Raw genomic sequence first — 27,214 nt, 5'->3', positions numbered from 1 at the left:
GTCAAGAGAAAGGCCCAGAGGCTCTCCGGACATCTGTGTCCATGTGAAAGGAAGGGCTTCCCACATAAGGCTCTTTTTCTCCTCCCTGGTTTGGGTAGATGAGGCCGGAGGGACAGCTCAAGTGTGAGGGGGCCAGGCACTCAGCAGAATCAGAAAACCTGGCTGGTTAGCTCAGCTGCCTTACTTTTGGCTCTTGCCCATCTACTTTAGATTGCGCACCTCTCCATGCATAGAGAGCACATTCCCAATGTTCCCCGTGCCATGCCACTCCCCTAGCCATCGACCTACTTGCACACCTGAGGCTACATGTGCATGCTGCAGCCACTGGAATCACTTGTCAGCTCCGGGACTTCCTTCCCACATTGCCGCCACTGGGGCCATGGGGGCCACAGTAGGATGTCCAGACTGTAGCCAGAGGGAGAAATTAAAGCCAGTTGGCAGCACCGGCAGACTGAAGGACCCCCCATCCCAAAGTCCCACTGGGACATGCCTATTTGTGTAGATCAGAAGCCTGGTGAGTAGAGAGGACTCTCAGGAGCAACAGAAGGGTGGGGAGGCCATGTTCCTCCCGAACCCACCTGGAATGGGAGAATTTGAGCTGGCTGGTGGTAGAAAGGGTGGTGTGTGGGGAGAGACCACAGGTCCATTCCTACCATGAGAACTCTGGAGTGAGGCTGCTGGCAGGATCCGAACAATGAGGGGTAGCCATCGTCCCAAGGATAACGTAATGCAGAGGGAGGGGAAACATCGTGGAATCCTGCTCACTTCCCCAGCACATTGGTTACGTTTATGGTACTCTTCCTTGTGAAGCCCGCCAGCTCAAGTTGACCCCCAGGAAGGGATCAGAAGGAAAGTGGAGGAACGGGATGGCCAGTTGGGTCTGGACACAGATGAATGGGCTTTCCTCTCAGGGGTGGGACCGAGAAGACTCCTGTTTCTGGGAGTTTCATCCCAGGATCAGCCTCTGGGTTCAGCTTCCTGCCAGTCTTCCTTCTCTGATGAGCAGCCTTTCTTCTTAAAGAGGTAGCAGAGTCACCTGTTCTCAGCAGGAAGCACCCTGGTCTCCACCAGGAGGTGGAGGTTCAGACTCCACGTCTAAGGGAGAGAGTCCTATAAGACTCGGGAACCAAGAATAGATTTCTGGGCATTCCTGAACCTTAAAAATGGAGTGCATAGTATCTATGCACATGTATTTTCCTGGGGAGAAAATCCACAAAATTTTTATCTTTGTATTTCCTTTTTTTTTTTTGAAGATTTTGTCAGAGAGAGACCACACAGAAGCAGGGAGAGGAGCAGGCAGAAGAAGCAGACTCCTTGCTCATCAGAGAGCCTGATGAGGGGCTTAATCCCAGGACCCTGAGATCATGACCCAAGCCAAAGGCAGACACCCAATGGAGCCACCCAGGTGTCCCCATCTTTGTATTTTCTAGAGAGATCTAGGATCCCCGGAAGATGAAGGATTACTGCTGTAAGCCAGGGAAGAACCATCCCGCTCCTGCCCGAGCCAGTCAGGGTGCTGAGCGGGAACCCTGTTCTTGCTATGGCAGAACCCCTGAAGTCCAGATTTCCAAGAGTCCCCTCTGTGAGAACCGGTTCTGCCAGTCTGCCCGCGCCTCTGCTGATAGCTCCGTGCCCCTCGGGCCTGGCGCAGTTGGCCAGGGAGCTTTCTCCCTGCCCAGGTTGTCACTGGGCCTCCATACCCCATCTCACCTCCACCTAATCCTCAAGGTTTGTATTTGAGCCGGGACACGGAAGGCACTAAAAAATATTTGGATGAACGTAACAAAGAAGAAAAGGATCCATAGCTGCAACAGGGAAGGACCCCCGGGTTCCTCCGAGGTTGCTGTGGTGCCCAGTTCGCAGGGCGGTGGTTACCTGGGCAAGGGTGATGGCGGGACTCCTCGGTACCTGATCTGCCTCCCCTCCCCACGGTAGAAGACGGGTCCTTGCACTGACCCTGGAATCCGGGTACCCACTCCCATAGAGGAGGTTCTGAGGGCTGTGACAGTTGGAAAGCAGCAGGTACATCCCCGGGGAGCCCCAGTGCTGCCACTGTACCAGGAGGAAGGCTGGAGGACACGCCCTCCCGTTTCCCACTTCCGGGGCTTTGTTCAACTCTCTTCTCACATGGCAGGGCCTCCTTGTGCTGGAGGCCAGTTTTTGGTATTCAGTGCTTCCAGTTGCTCAATTAGATTTAATTATCCACTCACTGCGCTTCAGGAGCTCAGTCCCTGGGGAGCTGGTCCAACTGGGGTTTTAAGCAACAGGAGGAGTCAAAGCACAAAGAAACAGGTGAGGAAGTGCCGAAAGAGATGGTTAAACCAGGAGGGAAACAGCAGCCCAGAGTGACGTGCCACAGGGCAGGGGTGGTGAAACCTTACTGCCGTGGAGGCGACTAGGGCAACATGGGAGCGTGAGGAAGAGTGCCAGTTCCAGAGCTGGGACTTTTTTTTTTTTTTTTTTTAAGATTTTATTTATTTATTTGACAGAGATCACAAGTAGACAGAGAGGTAGGCAGAGAGAGAGAGGGAAGCAGGCTCCCTGCTGAGCAGAGAGCCCGATGTGGGACTCGATCCCAGGACCCTGAGATCATGACCTGAGCCGAAGGCAGCGGCTTAACCCACTGAGCCACCCAGGCGCCCCAGAGCTGGGACTTTTAAGCAGATGGATTACAGACAGACAGGGGCGCCTGGGTGGCTCAGTTGTTAAGCGTCTGCTTCTGCTCAGGTCATAATCCCCAGGTCCTGGGATCAAGTCCCTCATCAAGCTTGCTGCTCAGCAGAGAGCCTGCTTCTCCCTCTCCCACCCCCCCACCCCGCTTGTGTTCCTTCTCTCACTGTGTCTCTGTCAAATAAATAAATAAAATCTTAAAAAAAAAAAAAAAATACAGACAGACAAAATGAAGGTCTGAATGCTGAGGGCCAAAGGAGGCCTCTGGAGAAATCCTGTTCTTGAGCAGGCTCCAGGCTTCAGACAATCATGCCTGTGGGCAGATCACTGCCTCCTTGGCTCCCCTAGGTCTTTCCATGTGGGATACCAGATTCAGATGTCAGGGCAACTGCTCAAGCCACCTGAAGCTTGGTTACTTGGGTTGGAGTACACAAGCATATTAACCACTTCCTAGTCAAGTAGGGATCTTGCAGAAGAGACAGACAGAAAGGATGACCAAAGACTTGTACTGAACTAGCAAGCCGGTGAACTCACAGCTGGTCTTAGAGCCACTGTGTGCCAGGCTGCTGAGGTGTGGGGCAGGTGCAGGGCTGCGGGCCCATTTCAGGACAGCTCAACTCCTTCCTGGCAAATCTTGGTGCCACAGTCTTGTCCTTAGCAGAGGCCCTGGCTCGCCCTCCCCAACTCTGTCTAATACCTGCAGAACTGGCTGACTCAACTAGGGCAGGGTGTATCCTGGGGTGATGCACCTTTGGGGACAGCACAGAAAATGGGCCTGGGGAACAAGGTTAAGTCAGATCTACCTAACAGAATAAATGTAACATAACCAGTGCTCTTCAAACCTTAGTTGCCACTTAAATTGATGAGAAAGAGGTAGGGAAGTGTTAAGAACTAAAGGACTACGTTAGTCTACAATCCTGGGCTTTAGTACAAGACACATTCCGAAGAAGGGCTGGGTTTATTTTCTGACGGAATCTTTTAATATAAAACAAAGATAAAACACATCTCAACCCTGCCATCTGCCAGCACGCCTTGTTCTTTACAAGAAGCACGCTAGACCTTACGACTAAATAGCAGAGTCTTTAGGAGCATTTGGTTGGGAGAAATAGAAAAAGCAGATTCCAGGGAAGCCCGGGCAAGGCCCAAAGCTGAGATTCATCCCTGAACACTACAGCAGTCCTTGTCTTTTCAGATCCTCATAGGTCTTCTTATTCACAACATTCCCACTGGAGTCTTCATACTCCTCCTGGAAGGAAAGGGGCACACTATTAGCTATGCCTCCCGGGAGAAATGTCTGGAACCAGCCTCTGGGTACCTGAGCTCACCCTGGCTTGATCTCATGGCATGCATCTAAGACAGCCTTACTCAACAGGGGTCGGCCGGAGAATCCAACCCGACAGCTCCAGGCATCCACTGCGCGCCATGATCTAACATACCCGAGGCATCTAGCGTGCTACCCTTTATGACCTACCTTTGGGATAACTGAGAAAATAGTCTGTTCACATCACTCTCTGCGTCTAAGATGATGAACGCTGGTTGAGAAAGGGTGACCAAAGGCAACAGTTCTCTAATGATTCCCAAGACCCTAGGTTTCTGCCCTTTCTACCCGAGACCACTGAAGGGTTGAAAGGGAGGCCGAGAAGGCTGAGCTTCCTCATTTCAAGTATAATTCTCCTTTATTTTATATACTGGAATTCTACATTACAGTTTGTAAAGGACTTCACTGCTTTAAAAAAAGAAAAGAAAAAAAGGAATATTGGAAATCACTGACCTAAAAAAAAAAAAAGGAACAGCTGCCACACCTCACATACACATCATTCCTCATCTCTGAACTCTGCTCTGTGGGATGACTATCTCAGGACCAAGAGGAAACAAGGATGCTTCCCCACCTCATGAGACGGGCTCATCTCTCACTGGGTGCTTTCCTCAAAGGAGACCTAACCTATGATATGGATTCACAACTTCTTAGCCTGTGAATCCTCGTGGCAGGGCAGGCATTGGGTACTCCTGCTTGCCACTTCAACATTTCAAGAGCAGAATACGGTCTGTCTTAAGACACACATTTCAAGTCTGACACATGTTAATATCACAAATAAACTAGGCTTACAAGTCAAAAGCCAATTTACAGATACTGGCACAGAGTACTCGCCACTACTGTGACTCAGGGACCGCCTTCCTCCTCCCTTCTACAGAGTGAGGGAGCAGTCACTTGACACTCTCCCGATGCTACGTTAGCACCCACCTCGGTGTCAGGCTGCCATCGTTCTGATGCCTTCTGCAGTTTCAGTTTGGCCCACACTATAGAATGAGAAATGAGCAGCAGTCAAGACCGGACTGAGTATCCATCAGGCAGACAAGTGTTACAACATCCCTGTCCCCATTAAGGTCCTCCTGGATGACCCTGTGCTTGAGACTTTTGCCTGCCCCGGACTGGAATTTCAGTTCTGGCCCACCCACAGACAAAACCCCCTCCATGGCAACACTTACCACAATCTCTGCTTTGCTGTAAAAGAAAAGTTGGACCAAATATAACCAAAGACCTCTTAGAACAGAGAACTGATAATGCCCTCAAAGAAGTTAATATGTACAACCTACGGGAATTATGGGACAAAGTGACCTTATGGTCTTAAAGTTCATTACAGAAGAGAAAGGAAACAACAGGCTGGGTCAAGTATGTTTCTTTAAAGCATGGTGTGTAGATTTCAAAAGCTTCAGAGGAGGAAAATAAAAGATGAAATATCATGACCAAAAAATCCGAAAGGTAAGATAGCTCCGCAAACACTGAAAATATTAAAACGAGAACTCTAACAGTTCAGTAAAAGTATTCCGATGAAGAGGAAAGGGACCAGATGCTTCCAGAAATGACCACAGATTCAAAGGGAGCAAGCACACATATATAAGGCAGGACAGGCATTGAACCAGGAAAGAGAGACCTAACTCTGACAGACTGGTGAGGACAGGTGCACTCCCAGAACAGAGATCCACACAGAACAGCTAGGACAGGCCCACTGAGGGAGAGAGGTTAAATATTACCAGTATTAGGAATATTGATTCCTAGCTGCTTCCACATTTCCCACTAAGTAGAGTGACTCCAAACTTGACAAGATTATACTGTGATAAGCAGTGAGTGTTATGTGTAAGATATGAATCACTAAACTCTACTCCTGAAACTACTTTGACACTATGTGTTAACAACTAAAATTTAAATAAAAACTTGAAATATTAAAAAAAATACTTGACAAGAATGGAAAAAATACCATAGAGAGCAAGCTGAATCCTAACACGGGGGACATTACAGGGAATCAATAGATGAGAAAGTGCTTGGTTCTGTTCCTGGTGTACAGATGCTCGCTTCATCAACCTTTCCTTCCTTGCTCATTGCTTCAAATCTTCAAATGAGCTCAAGTCTTCAGGCCCAGGCAATATACACATTACAAGTGAACAGAAAATTTATCATGTGCTACAAGGAACCAGGGCAGTGTCTTGTCACATTCTATGCCCAGGCCATTCAGGAATGCAGTCCAGAGTGGTACTATAATACTGGAGACTGGAAATGCTGTTGTGACTGCCTTTTTTTTTTTGGAGCCGTCAGGATTTTTCTTTACGGAAAAGAAATGGATGTAGGAAACTACGGATCAGTAAGGGGGATGATATTCTTCAGAGGGATCTGGAAACAATTAGAAAAGAATGGGATCACCTTGGGCGCCAGTGTGGATTTACTAAGTGAAGTGAATGAACTGATTTTCCTGTTTTTTTTTTTTTTTTTTTTTTTTTTTAAGATTTTATTTATTTATTTGTTAGAGAGAGAGAGAGAGCATGAGCACAGGCAGACAGAGTGGTAGGCAGAGGCAGAGGGAGAAGCAGGCTCCCCACTGAGCAAGGAGCCCGATGTGGGACTCGATCCCACGACGCTGGGATCATGACCTGAGCCAAAGGCAGTTGCTTAACCAACTGAGCCACCCAGGCGTCCCTGATTTTCCTGTTTTTGATGAGCTAGCTGACCCAATAAAAAGCCAGAGACATAGGATATCACAATTTTAGCAAAGTCATTCCTCTCACTGGCAATGTCCAGAGTTCATTACAACATTTACATTTCTTATGCTATTACTGTAGACAACATGGTGGTAACTGAACTTGATGCTGTAAATTTATCAGTTAGATAAATTTGTACCTAGTGAATACTGGTCTATGGTGACCACCCATCTAAATCATGGGGGTCTCTGGTGGCTATTTCACAGTGTTCTTTTTTTTTTTAAAGATTTTATTTATTTATTTGACAGAGAGAGATCACAAGTAGGCAGAGAGGCAGGCAGAGAGAGAGAGAGAGGGAAGCAGGCTCCCCGCTGAGCAGAGAGCCCGATGTGGGACTTGATCCCAGGACCCTGAGATCATGACCTGAGCCGAAGGCAGCGGCTTAACCCACTGAGCCACCCAAGTGACCCACAGTGCTCTTTCTTAACTGTTTTTTCTATAACTTAAAAAACAAAAACAAAAACAGGGGTGCCTGGGTGGCTTGGTTGGTTAAGTGTCCGGCTTTGATTTCACCTCAGGTTGATCTCAGGATCTTGAGATCAAGCCCTGCATTGGGCTCCACGTGTGGAGCACATTTAGGATTCTCACTCTTCCTCTCCCTCTACCCCACCCCACCCATTTGTGTGTGAGCATGTGTGTGCTCTCTCTCTAAAACAGTAATAATAATGATGATGATGATAAAAATAAAAGTTAGATTAAAAACAAATAACCATAGTTTAAATGGGAGTGCCAAATCCCTCCCTCCTGGCTAAAAACTCCAGAAGGAAAACTTCAACAGAATAATCTAAAACAAAGACCAACAAGTTAATCCAGCATAAAAGCTATGCCAATGGTTACTTCCCTGTCCACCCCCTTATTAGGGAACACATCTTCTTGATGTGTTCTGGAAGAAGCAGTAACCATTTGTGCTGCCGACTCCTGGACACCCGGCCGACTGGACTACAGATGGCACTGGACCAGCTGTGTCTCCCCCTAGTCCTATAAATGGGGAAACCGAGACCTAGATGGAGCTGGACGATAGTAGTCTCTGAAAACTGAGGAAGGGCCTCAGAGCAGGGCTAGGATTGCCTGCATGTGAACTCAGGTGAAAAGATACAAGAAAGTGGAGAAGGTGTATATACAGAGAAAAGCACAGCTGAATAAGCATATTCTTGCAAAAAGGGTGGAGAGCATGCAGTTAGTTTTAATACGCTTTCTTCCTTATAACCAAACATTTCTAAGATGTCTACTTCGGAATCTTCAAGAAAATTAAACCTGGATTGTTTAATAAAAAAGAATTCTACCACCAACAGGAAATGAAAAAAAATTATAGAAACTATATCATAAAAGAATTAACCTCCATTCAGTAATTAATCGCTTAATACTGATGAGACATCTGGGATAAAGCCTGTCACCATCTAGTGGGAGCCAATATGTGTACAATCATTGATCTGCTATGAAAGTCGGAAAGAAAGCCAGAGAGTTAATCTAGGATACTCAAACGGAGGAACTATGCCTGGGGAAATGAGAAGGGGAGAGGTGATGATAAATTTATAGTAAATCTATGATCTGCTGAGGGTGGAGTAAAAAAGTGAAAGGACAAAATGATATTGAGATAGAGGTAAAACCATAAATGTTATACAGAGAAACAAAATATTAAGGAAAGTCATGATGGATGGAAATACTGCAACAAATCAAAGAAGTGGCAGTAATAAAAATGTGTATGGGACTGATTAATCAAGACATCTGAATCAAAGGAACAGATTTTGGGGGTGTCTGGGTGGCTCAGCTGATTAAGAGTCCAACTCTTGATCTCAGCTCAGGTCATGATCTCAGGGTTGGGAGATTGAGCCCTGCATCAGGTTCCGAACTGGGCATGGAGTCTGCTTAAGATTCTCTCTCTCTCTCCTTTTGCCCCTGCCCTAGCCCCCAGCTTGCACTCTGTCTCTCTCTATTAAAAAAAAGAAAAGAAGAGGTAGATTCTGAAAATAATTTGGCTAATGGAAAGATGGTGGAATCATGAACCTGCCAATAATGTTCTGGAAAAAAATAAGTTTTTCTAAAAATCTAGGTAAGACCAAGGAGAGAATCCATGACATTTCTTCCTGGAATCAATTTAATGATCAACTATTTTTATTTATTTATTATTTATTTATTTTTTAAAAATATTTTATTTGGGTACCTGGGTGGCTCAGTTGGTTCAGCGACTGACTGCCTTGGCCTCAGGTCATGATCCTGGAGTCCCAGGATCAAGCCCTTTGTCAGGCTCCCTGCTTGGTGGGGAGTCTGCTTCTCCCTTTGATCCACCCCCCTCTCATGTTCTGTCTCTCACTCTCTCAAATAAATAAAATTTTAAAATTAACATATAATGTATTATTTGCTTTGGGGGTACAGGTCTGTGAATCATCAGTCTTACACATTTCACAGCACTCACCATAGCACATACCCTACCCAATGTCCATAACCCAGACACCCCATCCCTCCCCCTAATAAATCAAATCTTAAAAAGAAATAAAATATCAGAGAGAGAGAGAGAGAGAGAGAGATAAAGAGAGCGTGCGCACAGGCAGAGGAAGAAGCAGGCTCTCCAGTAAGCAAGGAGCCCGATGTAGGACTTGATCCAGGTGTCCCAACTATTTTTATTTTTTAAACATTTTATTTATTTAAGAGGCGCCTGGGCGGCTCAGTTGTTAAGCATCTGCCTTCGGCTCAGGTCATGATCCCAGGGTCCTGGGATCCAGCTCCACATCAGGCTCCCTGCTGGGCGGGAGGCCTGCTTCTCCCTCTCCCACTCCCCCTGGTTGTGTTCCCTCTCTTGCTGTGTCTCTCTCAGATAAATAAATAAAGCCTTAAAAGAAAAAAAAAACTTAAAAAAAATTTTTTTGTTTATTTAAGTAATCTCAACAGCCACCATGGGGCTCAAATTCACAACCCTGAGAGTCACATGCTCTTTCAACGAAGCCAGCCAAGGCGCCCTGACTGAACTCTTTAATTGGTGAGGGTGAGTGAAAGGAAGCAGTATAGCACTGTGGAAAGAGAAAAGACTCTACCGTGGGACATGGGTTTGATCCCCGGGTTTTTCCCATTTACAAGGTATGGGACCTGGAAAAAGTTACCTAACTTTCCTCTTCTGAAAATGTGGGTGACCTACTACCTCAATCAACTATATAATTAAAAGTACTCTTTTAAATAATTTCTTAAGAATCAGAAATAACATCTTTAATAAAGTCTCAATATAACGTATCAATAATGGATACTCCTAATGGATTTCTGAAAGAATGACATCTGGTTCTACATGCTTCTATTAAAAAGAATAAAGAAACAAACAGAAGAAAGTTCTCATCTAAAGACTTAAGTAAAAAATCCCTGAGATTACAGAAAGTATTGGCAGGAAAAAGAATATAAAACACAAGAGAAATGAAGCACTCGGTTTCTACTTTGTCATGATGAATCAAGGCATTTATAGGTTATTAACTGGAAAATCTTTCTAGGCTGGTCCTTTGTATGAAGAAATAACCTATTTAAATATAAGTAGTTTCAAATGACAAAAGAGAATGTAGTGGTAATTCCATCCATTTTATGTCCTCAATACGGTTTTGATCCCTAAACCTGACAAGTGATTCAAAGGAAAACAAGAAGCACATCTTTTATTTACAGACACAAATATAAAACTTCTGAGGAGAATCCTAATAGGATAAATAAAGCATTGAGTATCCACCCCCAATAGGAAAGAATCCAGGAATGCTGTTTAATCCAACGCCCAATGAAAGAGTGATAAAAGTGCAATCTTTCTCTTGTGCAATGTGATTAATAAAACCATCAGCCAATCTTAAAGTCAGTGTAGATGAACAAGCATCATTCCCTTTGAAAACACCAGCCAGGTAAGAATGACCTATCACCTACTTCTATTTAATTTAACATAAAACTTGGGGAAAATGCTTAGGATCCTAACCATGGAACAAACAAACATGAAACAAAATTAATCAAAGTACCACTTTTGTTTTAGCAGTTGGCATGAATGTAAGCTTAAAATGTTATCAATATCAATCTCAAGGAATGAGGCAAATTGCAGGACATAAAAATATACACATATCCACAACCTGCTGCCCCTAGCCCTGGATACACCAGGGTACTGGGGGCAGTGAGCTGTAGGACTGGTCACTGATCTGGTGTCTAGGGAACGGGAAATAAAGCATACTTACAGGAGACAGCATCTTCGATCTGTGTCACATTAGCAAAGTGGGCCGTGTTTGGGATGCCCAAACACCTCATGCCATGGGCATGACGCCACTCCTAGGAGAAGAGAAAAGAGAAAGGACGTGAAAATGAGAAGTAAAAGGATGTGAAATGGGAATAACTGAACACAGGGCACAAGCTCCACTCTATTCATAAACCCTAATTTGACCCTTTGCAAAAGACTCCACCTAATGGCAGCATTCCTTCTGTGGCTCCCGTTTGTAAATAGCCAGCCACGACTGATAAGGGGCAGCACTGCATTGTTCTCCTCACCGGGCTGGTTTCTCAAACCAAGATCCAGATCTAATAATAGTCCAGACAAAACCTGTGTCAAGACCACAGAAAAACGCCACCACTCTAATTAACCAATGGCCTTCCACAGAGGCCCCCCACCCCCCAGCATGAGTAAGCACTACTGATGGCAGATCACCTCTGTAAATAAGGGCGAAGACTGCGCACCAGGCATAAGCAGGGATGTGCAAGAGAGCACGGAGAGGCAATGACGGTTTGGGCTCGCGGATGGCAAATGGCATGGGCTTTATCTTGGCCACCAATTCTAATGTACTGGAGGTAGTACTGAGAAAAATTCAGAGATGACTCAGGGGCTCAAGAGAAAAGACCCACGTGATATGGATGTCTGAGGAAGGAAGTGAGGAGTTCATATACATTCTCTGCCCTGGGTCTAGCAAATCTTTCCATTTGTAAAACTTCCTTCCGAGTACTAAGAATCAAAGGCAGAAACACAATAAGGATGAATCCACTTTCTGGAGTACTACCCAGACAAAGGCCTTTTCTCAAGAATTGCTTGATAAATGTCATCCTCTTAGCTCTAGTTTTCAAGGAGGCAAACACCCATTTAAGACACAAAAAAGGAGGCAGTCAGTTCCTTCTTTGGTCCTGTGTACTAGCAGTGGGTAGAGAGCTGATTAAGGAGTCAGAGGATGGTTTAAGGTGCTGGCAGAAAGATAAAATGAGAGAAGTGTAATAAGCAGAAGCAAACGGAAATGAATTTCAAATAGCAGAGTGCCAGAATGCCTCCAGAAACCATCTTAGGCATTATTCTAGGCTAGCAGGGTGCCAAAGGTCAAATGCCACATGCGTGACTTTAGATCCACCCCTTGCTTCTCTTAAGCTCTGGGCACTAGTGCTACTCTCAGGGTGTTCCTATCCTCTCTAAAAGCTGCATGTTTCACACTTTAATTTCCAGAATTAAATTAAAATTTCACATTTTAATTTCCAGAATTTCCTCTGAATTCCTTACAGCAAAGTGCCGCTGGAAAGCCTTGGGACCTCGGTAGGTGTAATTTCCACAAATCTCACAGTTATAGTTGATGTTTAGACCATGAAGCTTGTACAGCCAGTAGGGAATAGGCTAAAAGAAATCAGAGACGAAACAGTATTAGACTCATGTCCGCTTCCTGAATGGGCGATGGGAAGGAAGGTGGTAACGCAGGCACGTACTTTGCCATCCCAGCCAAGGGGCAGGTTCTTGGGGTTGTAAATGATCTCATTCTCTTCGTCTTCACTTTCACTCTCACTGATCTGCTCTTCCTCTTCTTCTTCTCGCTCTTCCCCAGTCCTTGCCTGCTTACGTTGTACATTTTCATGAGTGAGATGTCGCTGTTCCTAAGTCAGGTCCAGAAATGAAAGGGAAGTCAGAGAAAAGTAGTGCAGAACAAGAAGGGCAATTTTCTACAACTCTTGCTGACCCCTCAACTTCTATGGGTTTTTTTTTTTTCTTTTTTAAAGATTTTATTATTTGACAGACAGAGAGAAAGAAAGAGCGAGCACAAGCAGGGAGAGGAGAGGGAGAAGCAGGCTCCCCACCAAGCAGGGAGCCCGATGAGGTACTCGATCCCAGGACCCTGGGATCATGACCTGAGCTGAAGGCAGCCGTTTAACCGACTGAGCCACCCAGGTGCCCCGGATATGGTTTTCTTACTTGTACAATAAAGGGGAAATCTTGCCTTCTTATCAAAACTCCTTATCAATAGGCTCTCCCTGATCCTGAAGGAAAAAGTCAAAAGTTTCAGGTCACTTGCCTAAAATACTCATCTTAGGTCACGGACTTACTGCAGAACAACTGAGAACAAAGTCTTTTCTGTCTCTAAAAATATTTCCTTACCCAGTCTGTTCTTCTCCTTCCTCACCAAGAAGACACCTTCTAACTTGCCTTGAGTCTCTCCTCATTCCAGTCCAACTTCCATTCCCCCCCCCCCAAATTTATGTACTTTTAAAAAATCCCAATCTAATGGTACACTTTTTTAAAACATTTTGTCCTTTTTTTTTTTTTTTTAAAGATTTTATTTATTTGACGGAAACATAGCGAGAAAGGGAACACAAGCAGGGGGAGTGGGAGAGGGAGAAGCAGTCTTCCTGCTGAGCAGGGAGCCCAATTCGGGGAGAGGGAGAAGCAGGCTCCCCACCAAGCAGGGAGCCCGATGAGGTACTCGATCCCAGGACCCTGGGATCATGACCTGAGCCAAAGGCAGACGCTTAACAACTGAGCCACCCAGGCACCTCCTGTCTTTCTACAGTTTTATTTATTTATAAAAATATTTTTATTTATTTGACAGAGATAGACACAGCGGAAGAGAGAACAGAAATGGGATGAGTGGGAGAGGGAGAAGCAGGCTTCCTGCTGAGCAGGGAGCCTGACTCAGGGCTCGATCCCAGGACCCCAGGATCATGACCTGAGCAGAAGGCAGACCCTTAACGCCTGAGCTACCCAGGTGCCCTCTTTCTACTATTTAAAGAACAAAGTCCAAATCTCCAACATAACTGTCCAAATTATTCTCTGACCACTCCCACCCTTACAAGGTACACTCCACACACACTGGTTTTCTTCTCATTATGTCCTAATATCTGTTTTCTCTCCATGATGTTTTACCTTCATCCTTTCTGTTTCTTCTTTCTAGAACATTCTTTTCCCCTCTTTCTACTTAGAAAGCTCAGTCTCAATGTGTCACAGCACGCATCTATTCTGCTGCAGTCACTTATCTCCCCCAACCACAAAGTGGCCTTTTCAAGGTCAAGAGGCATGTCATATTCACTATCGTATCCAAGGATTGGGCACAATGGCTGGAAACCAACAGGCATCAATAAATGGTAAGCCAATTGTAAAAATCCTATCAGTACACAACAGGAGCAACTTCTAAAAACCATTCTGGCTGAAACTTTAGAGAGTGGTGCCACCTCCTGGCAGAGAAGGCAAAATGCTCTCAAAAGAGAGAACAAAAAGTAGTCAGAACATCTTGGGTCACGGGTACAGATTAGCCTCCCAATCATCTTTAGAGGACTAGCAACTCAGAATGCTGTCCGTAGTAACAGCCAGGTTCACTGTGGAGAATATTAGTGGCCCTAGTGTCCAACATGCTAACTAGCCCTTCAGTGAAAGCAGTTGGGAGCCAACAAGTGACTAGTTATATAGCTAATATATGCATGTATATTATATGCATTTATAGCTATTATATGTCTCGAACAAAGGCAGAATGAAAACACCCACGCAACTGACAGGGACATGTAAACAAGCTATCTGAGCCAGAACTATCACTTAAAACACCATCTGAACATCTATAAAGGGAAAGGCTCTAGGAGCAGTTGAAAATTGTACAGACACTCTGAAAGGCTGCCCTTCTGCACGACTCCCAGAGATAGTGCCCATCTTTTCTGGATGAGTGCTGCCCTTTCTTCTACCTTCTCTTCCCTGAAAGAGCGATTTCCCTAGTATTCCTCTTCCTTTCTCTCTGAGATAAGCATCCTGTCTGGTGAGGCCTTTTTCCACTCCCAACCCACCCCTGGCTCTTTCTTGAAAGAATATTCAAGAATCAGCTCATAGCAAGCTTTGTACCACTAACATTCTAGCCCTAGCAAATTCCTTGTTATCTTCTGAATATGTGTCTTTTCATAGCAAGTTATACCTGAAACGCTGCTCTAAGCAGACTTCCTTCTAATGTCTTTTGAGTATCTGTTTCTATCTCCTAGATATATTCAGGAACTTCTAGGTATATTCTGGAATGCAAAGAACCTACACCATTCTGGATACTACGCTGAGAGGGTTGTCTGTTCTTTCTGCTTGGCTTCATGGCAACTGGGCAACCTTGGGAATATCACCCAACAACAGGCACCTATGAACAGAACAGAACCTCACTGAAGGGTCAAGTACCTGAGAGAACCTTACTTTCTGCTGAACTAGTTTAAAACCTACCCTTCTTCTTTCGCTCCTAAAAAAAAAAAATCCTGTGGGTTCACATTTCTCTGATTCCCACACCTTACAGTATTTACAGCTCTCAGCAGAGTCCATTACTCACCCCAAGAATCTCTACATATTCATAGATCTGGGCTTCGAGGAAAGCAATGTCTTTGTTCCTCTCAGTGTCTCTGAAAACAAGAAAAAAGGTGTATCACTCAAGGATTCTTTTACCCAAAGCCTTATCCCATGTCTGGGAACATTTATTCCAAGTGTGCATTAAAAACTACAAGCATGTGACAACTGTCATGCTGTGAAAGCAAATGCTCTGTTCAGCTCAGGACTTGCTAATGGAAGTATTAAGGTTATTTCTTGGAAGGCATGGAAGCTGCCTCTCTAATCTCATTCTAGAAGATTCTAGAAGACATAAAACACATCAAGACACTTAAATTTCCATCATTATAATCTACAAAGAAAATGTAGCATAGGAGACAAGCTCTGGGACAGACTTAGGCCCAAATTGTGACCCTTAGTACTTAGTAACTATGAGATAGTGGGGATATGCCCTAACTTTTCTAAGTCCGTATCTGCAAAAGATCAGGGTAAAAGCTACTTTTCTTTCTTTCTTTTTTTTAAAAAGATTTTATTTATTTATTTGACACGGCGATCACAAGTAGGCAGAGAAAAAGAGGGGGAAGCAGGCTCCCCGCTGAGCAGAGAGTCCAATGCTGGGCTCGATCCCAGGACCCCGAGATCATAACCTGAACCGAAGGCAGAGGCTTAACCCACTGAGCCACCCAGATGCCCCAAAAGCTACTTTTCAGAATTACAAAGCACACATTAAAAAAAAAGTACCCTGTACAAGCATGTGGTTCAAGAAGAGACTCAACTACAGGGATGAAAGGTACAACACAGGGAACACAGCCAATGGCACTGTAATAGTGTTCTATGGCGACAGATGGCAGGTATGCCTGTGCATGGCATAACGTACAGAGTTGTCAGATCACTACCTTGTACACCGCAAACTAATGTAACACTGTGTATCAACTATACTATAATTTTAAAAAGATTCAATTATCATTAGTAAAAATAAACTTAGAAAAATATTTTTGGAACCTATTTAACTTCCATAGCCTCCTGAGGTAACAAAAAGTACCTAGAGGGGCGCGTGGGTGGCTCAGTTGGTTAAGTGTCTGCCTTCAGCTCAGGTCGTGATCCCAGGGTCATCGGGCTTCCTGCTTAGCAGGGAGCCTGCTTCTCCCTCTCTGCTTATTTGTGTTCTCTGTCATATAAATAAATAAAATCTTAAAAAAAAAAAAAAAAAAGTACCTAGAGCCGTTTCAACATTAACCCACTCTCAATCACCAGAGTACAAACTGTTCTTGGTATATAACAATGATGGCGCTCTCTACCATTTGCACAGAAAAACGGCAAACTGTATCTCTCTGAATCAATAATGGCAATAAACCCGGTTGTTGCAGTAAAAATTCTCCAGGGAATAACATCTTAGAACTGTCCACAGAGATGCCACCCCAGCCACTCACCTCTTGGTGCCTTTTGACTTGGGATTTTTGGCAAACAGGGAGGTGTCAAGTGACTCCAGGGACTTTCCTTTGGTGCTGAAGAGCCTCTGGGCTCGCTCTTCTAGGGTCCTAAGGAGACAGGAGAGGTAAAGATATCAGAGTTACTCTACCATATGGTTCTGCATACTTCGGCGGTGCGGGGTAGCAGAAAGAATGGCATCAGAGTCAGTTATTGTGTAAACATACAGTAAACTGGGAGAGTTCTGAAAAAGCAGTCTCTTACCCACCACACTTCAAGCCTAACGCTAAGAGTGCAGATTTCAATCTGTCCAGACCCAGGGAGGCCAACTCCTACATTAAAAAAAAGAGCCAAGTTACAATTTTATATAAATAGACTTTGAGAAACAACAAATGCTTAAGCTTAGGTCTTTACAGGTGGGTGTGTGGGTGTTCTTGAAGCTGTGGCAAGACCATACATTCCATAGCCAATAGCTAGCACTCAGCTCAAACTCTCTCAAGGACTGACTCTGTGGTCTAGTTCATATGTAATCATACTGGTAGTGACTACCTTCACTATAAGTCTCATAAAGTTTATACTTTTCAAAGTAGATGGGTAAACTTTTTTCTTTTTAGCTTTATCTTTCCATGTTTTTTGTAGATGTCTGGTTCTAGAAACTGGTGTCTTACCATGGCATTAGAAACAGATTGAGTGGTTTCTCTGAGGAGTGAATATGTGGGGCCAGTATAGTTACTAAAGAGAACATACCTCCCAGGAAGAGAATGCAGAAAGGTCAAGATGGGCTCCAGCATGAGTCAGGGCACTGCTTGTCTCTTTCTGGCAAGAACAACAGTGAGATCCAGGTTTAAATGAAGACAAGGGAGCCATCTACCTATGTTACCAGGTGGCAGATGGCCTCTTTCTTTCTTTCTTTTTTTTTTTTTAAGATTTTATTTATATATTTGACAGAGAGAGATCACAAGTAGGCAGAGAGACAGGCAGAGAGAGAAGGGGAAGCAGGCTCCCTGCCGAGCAGAGAGTCCTATGCGGGGCTCGATCTCAGGACCCTGAGATCATGACCTGAGCTGAAGGCAGAGGCTTAACCCACTGAGCCACCCAGGTGCCCCAGATGGCCTCTTTCTTATATGCACGTGTGACTATGAATCGAACTCCCATAAGAGCAGAACCAAAGACAAGATTGTTCATTCTCTCCCTGAGAGTTCAGGAAAACCCAAGTTTATCACCAGGACTGAAAACACATGATGGAGATTCTAGCACATAATCTTTGCAGTTTGGGGTCAATAAGAACCACAGAGCAGTAATGACATAGCTGGCGAAAATGCTAGGCTCGGCCAATGGCAATCAGCCATTGGGATCAGCAGCTAATGCCCTAAGGCAGAGGCTCAGTACTCAAGTAAAACATTAATCCAATTCCTCTGCATGTCCTCTCCCCAACCCCACTAAAGCTTACCGGCCATCCAGGAAAGGTACCGTTCTCCCACTTCTTCTCAAATTCATTCTGAATCTTCCCAAAAAGCTCATTCTGATCTTGGAGGGGCTTCACTCGATCTGTGTAATCTTGAAGGTACTCAAGCAGCATCTCCAAATATCTATACAGGAACAATACAGAGAAAACAGAGCATTTTTTATATACTGTTACGTCCTGCAAAATTCCACTGATACCAGTTTTTAAAAGTAATACTACTAATTTTTAGAATGAGCTTACAATTGAATTTTTTCCTAACACATCATCTTGATTTTGACCTTTCTGATCTCATTTCATCATCATAATTTCAAATGATAAAATCTTAATTAGCTCACATAAAAGATGTTAGGTAAAGAGAAAATGAGGAAGAGAGAAAGTCAGTAGTACAGATCACAAACTAGGGGCATAAAAACACAAAAAAAACTTTCCATCTGTACATCAGTCATGCACCTCACTTCGGTCACAATGAGAAATGCTAATCTTTTTCTTGTTAAACTCAAGACACAGATAACTGAATGAGACTTCTTTCTACAATGAAACAAATTTAAGAACAGCCTCGGTGTAAGATCACAGATGTGCCAACAGATGCACATTCTTCCAGAGCCAGAGTAAGACACATGTTTAAAACTGGCATTCAAAATCTCTCTCCTTCAATAAACCTGGAAGTCATTTGTGTCCTTATTTCAGGCAATAAAATTCAGAACTCTGCCATCAAATCTTTACATTAAATAACCTAATCAAATCCAGGAGAGGCCTAGAGGCTAGCAATGCCTACCTTTTATATTCGGCATTCTTCCTTTCTTTAGGAATGTCAAATAACTGGTCAAAGATGGAGAGATACGTGATGTAATCCAGCTTCTGAAAAAAGAAATGACAAGAGATCCAGTTAGGGGTTTGCACCAAGTTGCACTACAGTCTCTAATAAATGAGATCCTTAAAACTGAGTGTTGTCTGATAACAAGAACCAGCTCATCTTAGTCACTTCTTGCCCATGACTTAATTCCTACACAACCTGGGGTGTTAATGCCACTGCACTGAGCAGACTTATCAGACATGCAATTAACTGAAAAATAAAGATCAAATCAATCAACAGTAAATGAAAGAAACATTTGTCCAACACTAACTGAATGCAAACCGAAGGCTCTGACACCCACTACATCCTAAACTAAGCTTCTGAAGTGCCATTTGTCACTCATGGCGTCACTTACTGAGCACCTTTGGACCAAGTATGTGGATACAAATGAGAACAAGACAGATACAGGACCTGCCCTCTTGGAGCTTGAAGTACAGTCACTGAACTTTTGGGACATTTCCTCACAACTCCATGAGGATCTTAATCATACATCTTCTTGTGACCTTTCTGAGATTGTCACATTGGATCCCAAATCTTGTGATAAAAGACACTTTTGCAGGCAGAGATTATGTTTTCATATTTTTCACATACCTACTAAGTGTGCCTATTCCAGGGGCTCACTGTGAGCTTTTAAAAAAATTATTTTATGTTTATAAAAGCAAAATATGTATCAATAAGCAATAAAATTTGTTAATAAAATAGTATGCTTGGGGCACCTGGCTGACTCAGTCTATAGAGCATGTGACTCTTGATCTCAGAGTCTTGAGTTTAAGGCCCATGTTGGCTGCAGAGTTCACTCAAAAAAATAAAAATAAATAGGGGCACCGAGGTGGCTCAGTCAGTTGAGTGTCCAACTCTTGGTTTTAGTTCAGGTCATGATCTCGAGACTGTGAGATAGAGCCTGGTGTCAGACTGGTGTCAGTGCTCAGCAGGGAGTCTGCTTAAGATTCTCTCCCTCTGTCCCTACCCTGTGTGTGCATGTACACACACATGCACTCTCTCTCTAAATATATATTTTTTTAAAAATTTAAAAACTAAAAATAAAATAAGACTGTTGTATTCACTATAAAAACCTTTCATTTTACATACTGTTTCATTCCAAGAAAGCCCATTACGTCTTTTCTAATGGTTACAAAACACAAGATAGTGTAATTGCTCTCTGTCCAGAAGCCCCAGCCTGCCATCCCGACCCACCTCTAGAATCATAAGCACTGTCATCCCGTGTGTCCCCCGTCCCCTACACCCGACCACCACCACCACTGGCCCTACCTCTGAGGCCTTTAGGTTAATGTATTTGAGGTAACAGTCATGAAGATCAAGATAACGACCATAACCCTCTTCATCTGTGAACTCGACCAAGTCTGAAAGAATCAAAGATATATCAGTGATTCAGACATTAAAGACCACTTTCTTGGTGGCTCTTCAAATGGATGGCTAATTCTCTGTGACATGATATAGCCCCTCACCCAAATGTCCTCCCTATGCTCATGAAGTCAACAGACCTCAGTTTTCCAGGCTAGTGAACTTGAGCAAGGGTAGTACAAAGTGAGTATTTTGTTCAAGCCCAATTTAGGATGTCAATCCAGCTGAGAACACGGCAATAAATTTCTCTGGGGCTCTGTTTTCCAGGGCTCGGAGGGAAAATCCGAGCTCTGTCATGAACCTGCACTTTTGTTAGTGCTCGAGAGAAATGTTGAAACCTACTTACTTTGTGCTTCTTCACTTGGATTCTCTCGAGCCTTCAGAAGCTCCTCAAATTCCACTGACATTGGCACACAGATCTGAGGGGAAGAAAGAAGAATTCAGGTGGATTTTTAACAAAAAAGTTGCAATGTTGCAGAAATGTGCTGTATAGTAAGTTAGACTTCTGATGTTTGAGACTTGATTTTCATTAGGAGCCTACTATTATTCCGCAGTTACCTTGCTTTTTTCTTTTCCTTTTTTGGTATCATTTGACTAAAAACTCCTAAAGTAACACATGCTCACAAAAACCAAAGTCCCCGTTTAGCACTGTTAAGAGACCTTTTTATACCATCTGTTTCCAAATTTTGCTCAACATTAGGATTACCTGGGAGTATTTTAAAAAAAACCAAACAAATCTTAAAAAAATTAAAATATAAAAATCCCCAAAGGATTTAAACATATCCTGCAAAATTTGCAAACCACTATTCTGTATATTTAAATACATGCATATGTACAAGCACCTACAGGCAAGTACAAGGCATTTATTTTTTCACATAATTCTACTCTTTTTCCTTAGTATATCTTGAGCATCCTTCCAATCCTTTTTTTTTTTTTTTAAAGAATTTATTTATTTATGTGACAGAGAGAGCACAAGCAGGCAGAGAGGCAGGCAGAGAGAGAGGAGGAAGCAGGCTCCCTGCTGAGCAGAGAGCCCGATGTGGGGCTCGATCCCAGGACTCTGAGATCATGACCTGAGCTGAAGGCAGCGGCTTAACCCACTGAGCCACCCAGGCGCCCCACCTTCCAATCCTTTTTAAAAACCATCTATTTCAGGGTGCCAGGGTGGCTCAGTCATTAAGTGTCTAGATCCCAGGGTCCTGGGATCGAGCCCCGCATCAGGCTCCCTGCTCTGTGGGAAGCCTATTTCTCCCTCTCCCTCTGCTGCTCCCCCTAGTTGTGTTCCCTCTTTCACCATCTCTGTTAATTAATTAAATAAATAAATTAATTAATTAAAAAAAAACCAAACCATTTATTTCTCATCACCTTTCTACCAAGGCTAGAATAAGGTTAACACACCAGAATGGTACTCATGTCTTCTCTTTTAGCTAGCAAAAGATTTCACGCTTGATGCTTCAAAGGTGTGGGAAGACTTCTGCTGGTGTGAGAAAGTGCCCTCATCCATCAAGTCAACCTCAACCATTAAGTCTATGAGCTAATTTTCAGATCTAAATCACAAGCTTTTTTTTTTTTTTTTTTAAATCTCATGCCTGACCCCAGTCACCTAACTTCTACCCACAGGACACTTCTACCTATATAATGTATAACATCACTTGAAAAGCTCCATATATAAAAATTCATTCCCACTGCAAGTGGGTTACCTCTTTATCTCCTCCAAGAGAACAAACAACTTTCTAGTTACACAGTCATGAAAGCTCAGAATAATCTATAACTGACTCCTTTCCACATCTGCTACAGCCATGGCCTTGCTCCCTTCCCCCCCCTAGAACTCCTTCTCCTGGGGCACCTGGCTGGCCCATTCGCTAAGCATCTGCCTTCAGCTCAGGTCATGATCCTGGGGTCCCAGGACAGAGCCCGGCATCAGGCTCCCTGCTCGGTGGGAAGCCTACTTCTTCCTCCCCCACTCCCCGCTGTGTTCCCTCTCTCACTGTGCCTCTGTCAAATAAACCAAACCAAACCAAACCAAAAACTCTTCCCCCTAGAACTGTGGTCAGCTGTTCAAGATGTTCAGTCGCTTCTAGATAACTAGGATATAATCCCTGTTCCTTATACTATTTCAATACAGTGGGGTACACATTCACTGTCAGAAAATATAATCAGATCATAAAGATTAATTTCAAGGGAGGAATGGATAAGGAAATATACTTCATGAAAAAGTTGGCCTCTGGGTTAAACCCTGACAGTATAATGATCACTGTTAAGTAAGTAAAGCCTCTTTGTGTTAGATGGATCCCCTAGGTAGCAGATTTCAAGACAGAATTAGGAGCGCAAGGAGTTTATTGCGGGTAATGCCTGGGAAAGATAAAAACCAAGAAAGAGGATGACTGGGCAGGGATAGCTTACGCTGCGATTCAGACCAAGTCTTTTCCTTCCCAGTGGGGAGCTGTGGAGCAAAGAATGCTCATTACAAGAGTCTTGCACTGAATGGAAATATCCAGGCCACAGTATCTTCACTTGTGCTCTATCCCTGGCTGGGGCTACCCAGGAAGAGCGTGGCCTTGGCCTAAAGATGAGGGGGAAACTGAAAGTACTGGAGGTGCAGGATGTCACCTAAATGGTTCTTTTGAAGGGACATGTGAATGGTGCACCTCCATCCTCCTTATGCCTTTCCTTTAGTATGCTCTTCAGGCAGGTTTGGAAAATAATACTTTCTGAGCATCATACCTCATTTGGGTGTTTCCGATGAAATTCCTTTATTTGCTTGAGTCTATTATAAAACTCGGCAAATTCATTAGGTCCTGAAATGGCATTGAGTTCCTCCTTTCGTAATCTGCAATACCAGAAAAAATTCGAAGAACACAGTGCACAAAATCAGTCCTTGAAGCATGGCTCCTCAGAGGTGCTAACTCCTGGACTAGAAGTGACTGTCACTTACCCATCCTTATCATCATACAAATCCCGCAGGTTCCCACTGACTTCCATGTACCTCTGAAAGACAAACACAAAACTCATCAGAACAAAGCAATCTGCACAACTACAGGGCTAAGCAACCAAGAGAGCTCACTAGTCAAGGCCCAGGGAAACCCTGAGAGATGTTAAAAGTTCCTAGTCTCTTTTTCAAAACTTTTGGGACCAGATTTGCTTCAGAATTTGGAATTTCTAAGTTGGGAAAAATATTATATATCCTGTAACATCCTTACTGGAATCTGGAACACCTATTAATAATTCTGCAGTGAAAATTATGCATTATTTAATAAATGGGCTAAAGACCATCTAAAGCTTATCTGTTAAGGTCAGGGTTTTGCTGCCAAATGAGATCAAGTCAGATTTTGCCACCAAGTAATTACATCCCCCTACGCCCCCAAAACCTCAAAGAAAATCTTTGTTTTCACAGTAGTTGGGTTTGGGAATTTAAATAAGGAACTAGAGGCTAACAATAGTAATTACCTTCTGTGAATCGGAAACTCTGATTAGGTCTTTCAATCCTTTCTAAACAGACTTCAAATACATGCAAGAATAGAAAGCATTTTGTATAATGAACCTTCATTTACCTATCACAGAGCAGTTAGCATCAACATTTTGATTCAATTCCTAAAAGTACAAAATTGAACTATTACTAAGCAAACCTGGTTTGCTAGGTAAAAATTTCAAAATGGTATTCTGGGAGGGGTGCCTGGGTGGCTCAGTGCGTTAAGCCTCTGCCTTCTGCTCAGGTCATGATCTCAGGATCCTGGGATCCAGCCCACATCGGGCTCTCTACTCAGCGGAGAGCCTGCTTCCTCCTCTCTCTCTGCCTGCCTCTCCACCTACTTGAGATCTCTGTCTGTCAAATAAATAATTTTTTTTAAAAAAATGGTATTCTGTGAGGAAAACACTAATACCCAACATTGGGGAGGGGGGCGGGGGTAGGGATAGTATCTTTTGTGCCTAGGCCACTGACTCCTCCTAACTATTCTTTGTACATCATGGGGCACAGGATGGTATGAATAAGAGGTCCCATTCAGGAGTGAGGAAGGACAGCACAGCACTCTCGGGTTTGGAAGCCGCGAGGACTTCTCCAGTCAGACAACCCTCGACTGGTCAATCTGGCTACCTTTGGCTGGACTGGTCTCATACTGAGACCCCGAACCCCGCCTTCCCTCTCTTTCGCAGCTCATCCCGACCCAAAGAGAAGCGGACAGTGGAGCACTCACATCTTGCATGGCCCGTGTGCGGTGGTCAGAATTGATCTGGTCCCGGAGCTGGAGAAAAGCAAACGGTGACACAGGCGCCGTTAGTCGGAGTTCTGAGGGTGGAAAGGCTGCCCGAGGGCGGAGCTTAACCGCCCAGGTCTTAGCGGCTGCCGCCGAGGCCTGGGGAGCTCTGGGCTTCGGGGGGCGGTTACCACGACCGGAGCTCAGAGAGGAAGCCCCGGAGGGAGCCGGGGATGGGGCGCGGGAGGGTCTCGGGGCCAAAGAAAGCTCTCCGAGGTTAAACACCGGGATGGGGCCCAGCCTCGACGTAGCCTTTGCCCAGGCCCTACTCACCGTGGACTTCTTAGTGAGCATCTCTTTGGCCATGACATCCATGAGCCGTTCCTTTTCCTCATGATACCTCCGCTGCTGCTCCAGAATTGTCTCCATTTCTCCTCCGCCTCTGCACCTCGACTCAGACCACCGACACGGCCGGAAACGACTCCTGCCGCTTTGCGCGCCCGCGCCCCACGCTGAGCGTCCGGGAGCACCAAAGTTCCGCGGACGCCGGAAGTGCTCGGGGACTCGAAGAAAAGGGAGCATCACAAGGTAAGCAAAGCCGGTGTGCTCGAGGTGGCAGCAGTGCCCCCTGCTGGCCGGAGGTGTCGTGGAGCGATGCAGAGTAATTTCCAGGTGCCTCTAGGGGGCGTACAGAAATTCAGGAATCTGAGGTTAAGGGCCGGACTTCCTGGAGTTTTTATGAGGCGGGCGGGGCAGGCAGGGACCTCCCGGACTGAGGAGTAGTTGAACCTGTATGGGAGTTGGGGGACCCGGACGTTGAGTCTTTAGCTTTAAGCGTGACTTATGTTAACGTTTTTTCCTTCTCTAGACCTCGGTGTCCTTCTTGTTAATAATCTCTCTCTCCGGGCACTTGAGTGGCTCAGTGGGTTAAGCCTCTGCCTTCCGCTTAGATCATGATCTCCAGGTCCTGGGATCCAGCCCCACATTGGGCTCTCTGCTCAGCAAGGGAGCCTGCTTCCCCCTCTCTTTCTGCCTGCTGCTCTGTCTGCTTGTGATCACTCTCTCTGTCAAATAAATAAATGAAATCTTTAAAAAAAAATCTCTCTTTTTTTTTCTTCAAGAAATTCACATGTGGAGGGCTGCCTGGGTAGCTCAGTCGGTTAAGCATTTGCCTTCGGCTCAGGTCATGATCCCAGAGTCTTGGGATCGAGCCCCCCACCAGGTTCTCTGCTCAGCAGAGTCTGCTTCTCCCTCTGCCCACGCCCCCTCCCATGCCTGCCAGCGGGGGCATCCTCTCTCTCTGAAATAAATAAAATATTTTAAAAAACAATAATAAGTTCACATGTGGAGAAAAATCTAATTGTAAGCAAGGGGTCTGGTTAAATAAAAAATGGTACATTCACGCAGTGAAATGCTATACAGCCATAAAAAAAGAATGAAGCAAGTTTCTAGGTATAGAAATTAAAACGTATGTCCATATATTCAGACAGTCATAGCAGTGTTATTTATAATTAACAAAACTGGTCGCAGCTCCAACATCCATTAGCTGATGAATGAAAATGTGGTATATCCATACAGTGGGATAGATAGTATTCAGCAATAAAGGAATGTTACAATATAGACGAACCATGAAAACATCATACTAAGAAAAAGAAGCCATACACAAAAAACGACATAGGATATATTGAGATGAAATGTCCAGAAAGGCAAATTTATGGAGGCAGAAAGTAGATGAGTGGTTGTCTGTGGCTGGAAATAAGATTGGAAGTGACAGCAAATTTGGTGGTGATAGAAATGTTTTAAAATTGGATAGTGGAGAGAGTTCCACAACGCTATTAAATTTGTTCAAAGTAATTGAATTGTACACTCAAAGCGGGTGAATTTTATGTTATGGCCTTTATGGAACTTATCCCTTAATAAAGCTGTTAAAAAAAAAATCTATATGAACTCAACGGAAAGATGGCCACACAAAGTGAAAAAAAATCTAGACACATAATAGTGTGTATAAAAATAGATGCACGAAGAGGTTATTTCTGTGAGGATATCCAAGTAACAGTAAACAATGGTTGTTTATGAGGAGATATCCCAGAAGATCTGGTTTAGGCGGGAAACTTTTCTTTGTGTGTACTCAGCATGAAAGGTTTTTTCTTAACATATACATATATTACTTTCGCATAAAAAAAAAAAAAGTTTATTTATTTATTTATTTGACTCAGAGAGAGAGAGAGAGAGAGAGCCAGAGAGTACAAGCAGAGGGAATGGGAGAGGGAGAGGGAGAAGCAGGCTCTGCACTGAGCAGAGAGCCCAACCCTGGGATCATAACCTGAGCTGAAGGCAGCTGCTTAACCGTCTGAGCCACCCACCCCACTTTCGCATTTTAAAAAATAAACTTAAAACTCAAAATGAAAATATGTATGTATGTAAACATGCTTAACAAAAAAGAACCAGGAGGCTGTACTATATCAAGGAATTATTAGTGATTTACCTATTCTCTTTACTTTTTGTAAGTCTCCAATTTTTCTAAAATAAGAATGCGTTGCTTTTTGTTTTTTATAGTTTGAAAAATAACACAGGATGATAATGACTCTTGTCTTGCCAGCTCATGGGGTGTTTTGAGGGTTATATTTATGCCTAAAAATTTAAGCAAGATTTCAACCTTAGAGAGAGCACCCCTGGCAAAATTCACCAGAAGC

General features: G+C 44.1%; 1 protein-coding gene across 2 annotated transcripts; it reads right to left on the bottom strand.

Moving 5' to 3' along the window:
• Nucleotides 1–3,609: 3,609 nt before the first annotated feature.
• On the bottom strand, nt 3,610–25,069 carry SF3A3 (splicing factor 3a subunit 3). Of its 2 annotated transcripts, XM_047727371.1 has the most exons (17): nt 24,855–25,068; nt 24,522–24,569; nt 23,264–23,316; nt 23,053–23,158; nt 20,675–20,747; nt 20,236–20,327; nt 18,889–18,971; nt 18,099–18,237; nt 17,396–17,464; nt 16,913–16,980; nt 16,651–16,758; nt 15,228–15,297; nt 12,379–12,543; nt 12,179–12,289; nt 10,884–10,974; nt 4,913–4,968; nt 3,610–3,916 (listed from the first exon to the last, which is right to left on the bottom strand). In XM_047727371.1, the coding sequence occupies exons 1-17, from the start codon at nt 24,948–24,950 to the stop codon at nt 3,839–3,841; spliced, it is 1,506 nt and encodes a 501-aa protein (XP_047583327.1). In that variant the 5' UTR covers nt 24,951–25,068; the 3' UTR covers nt 3,610–3,838. The 2 variants fall into 2 exon arrangements, with proteins under 2 accessions (XP_047583327.1, XP_047583328.1); XM_047727372.1 differs by lacking the exons at nt 3,610–3,916; nt 4,913–4,968; nt 10,884–10,974 and adding an exon at nt 12,092–12,126 and having other exon boundaries at nt 12,157–12,289; nt 24,855–25,069.
• Between the last annotated feature and the right edge of the window lie 2,145 nt (nt 25,070–27,214).

The sequence above is a fragment of the Lutra lutra genome, chromosome 4 (assembly GCF_902655055.1).
Source record: "Lutra lutra chromosome 4, mLutLut1.2, whole genome shotgun sequence".
Classification (NCBI taxonomy): domain Eukaryota; kingdom Metazoa; phylum Chordata; class Mammalia; order Carnivora; family Mustelidae; genus Lutra; species Lutra lutra.
This window is presented reverse-complemented; position numbering and strand designations above follow the sequence as displayed.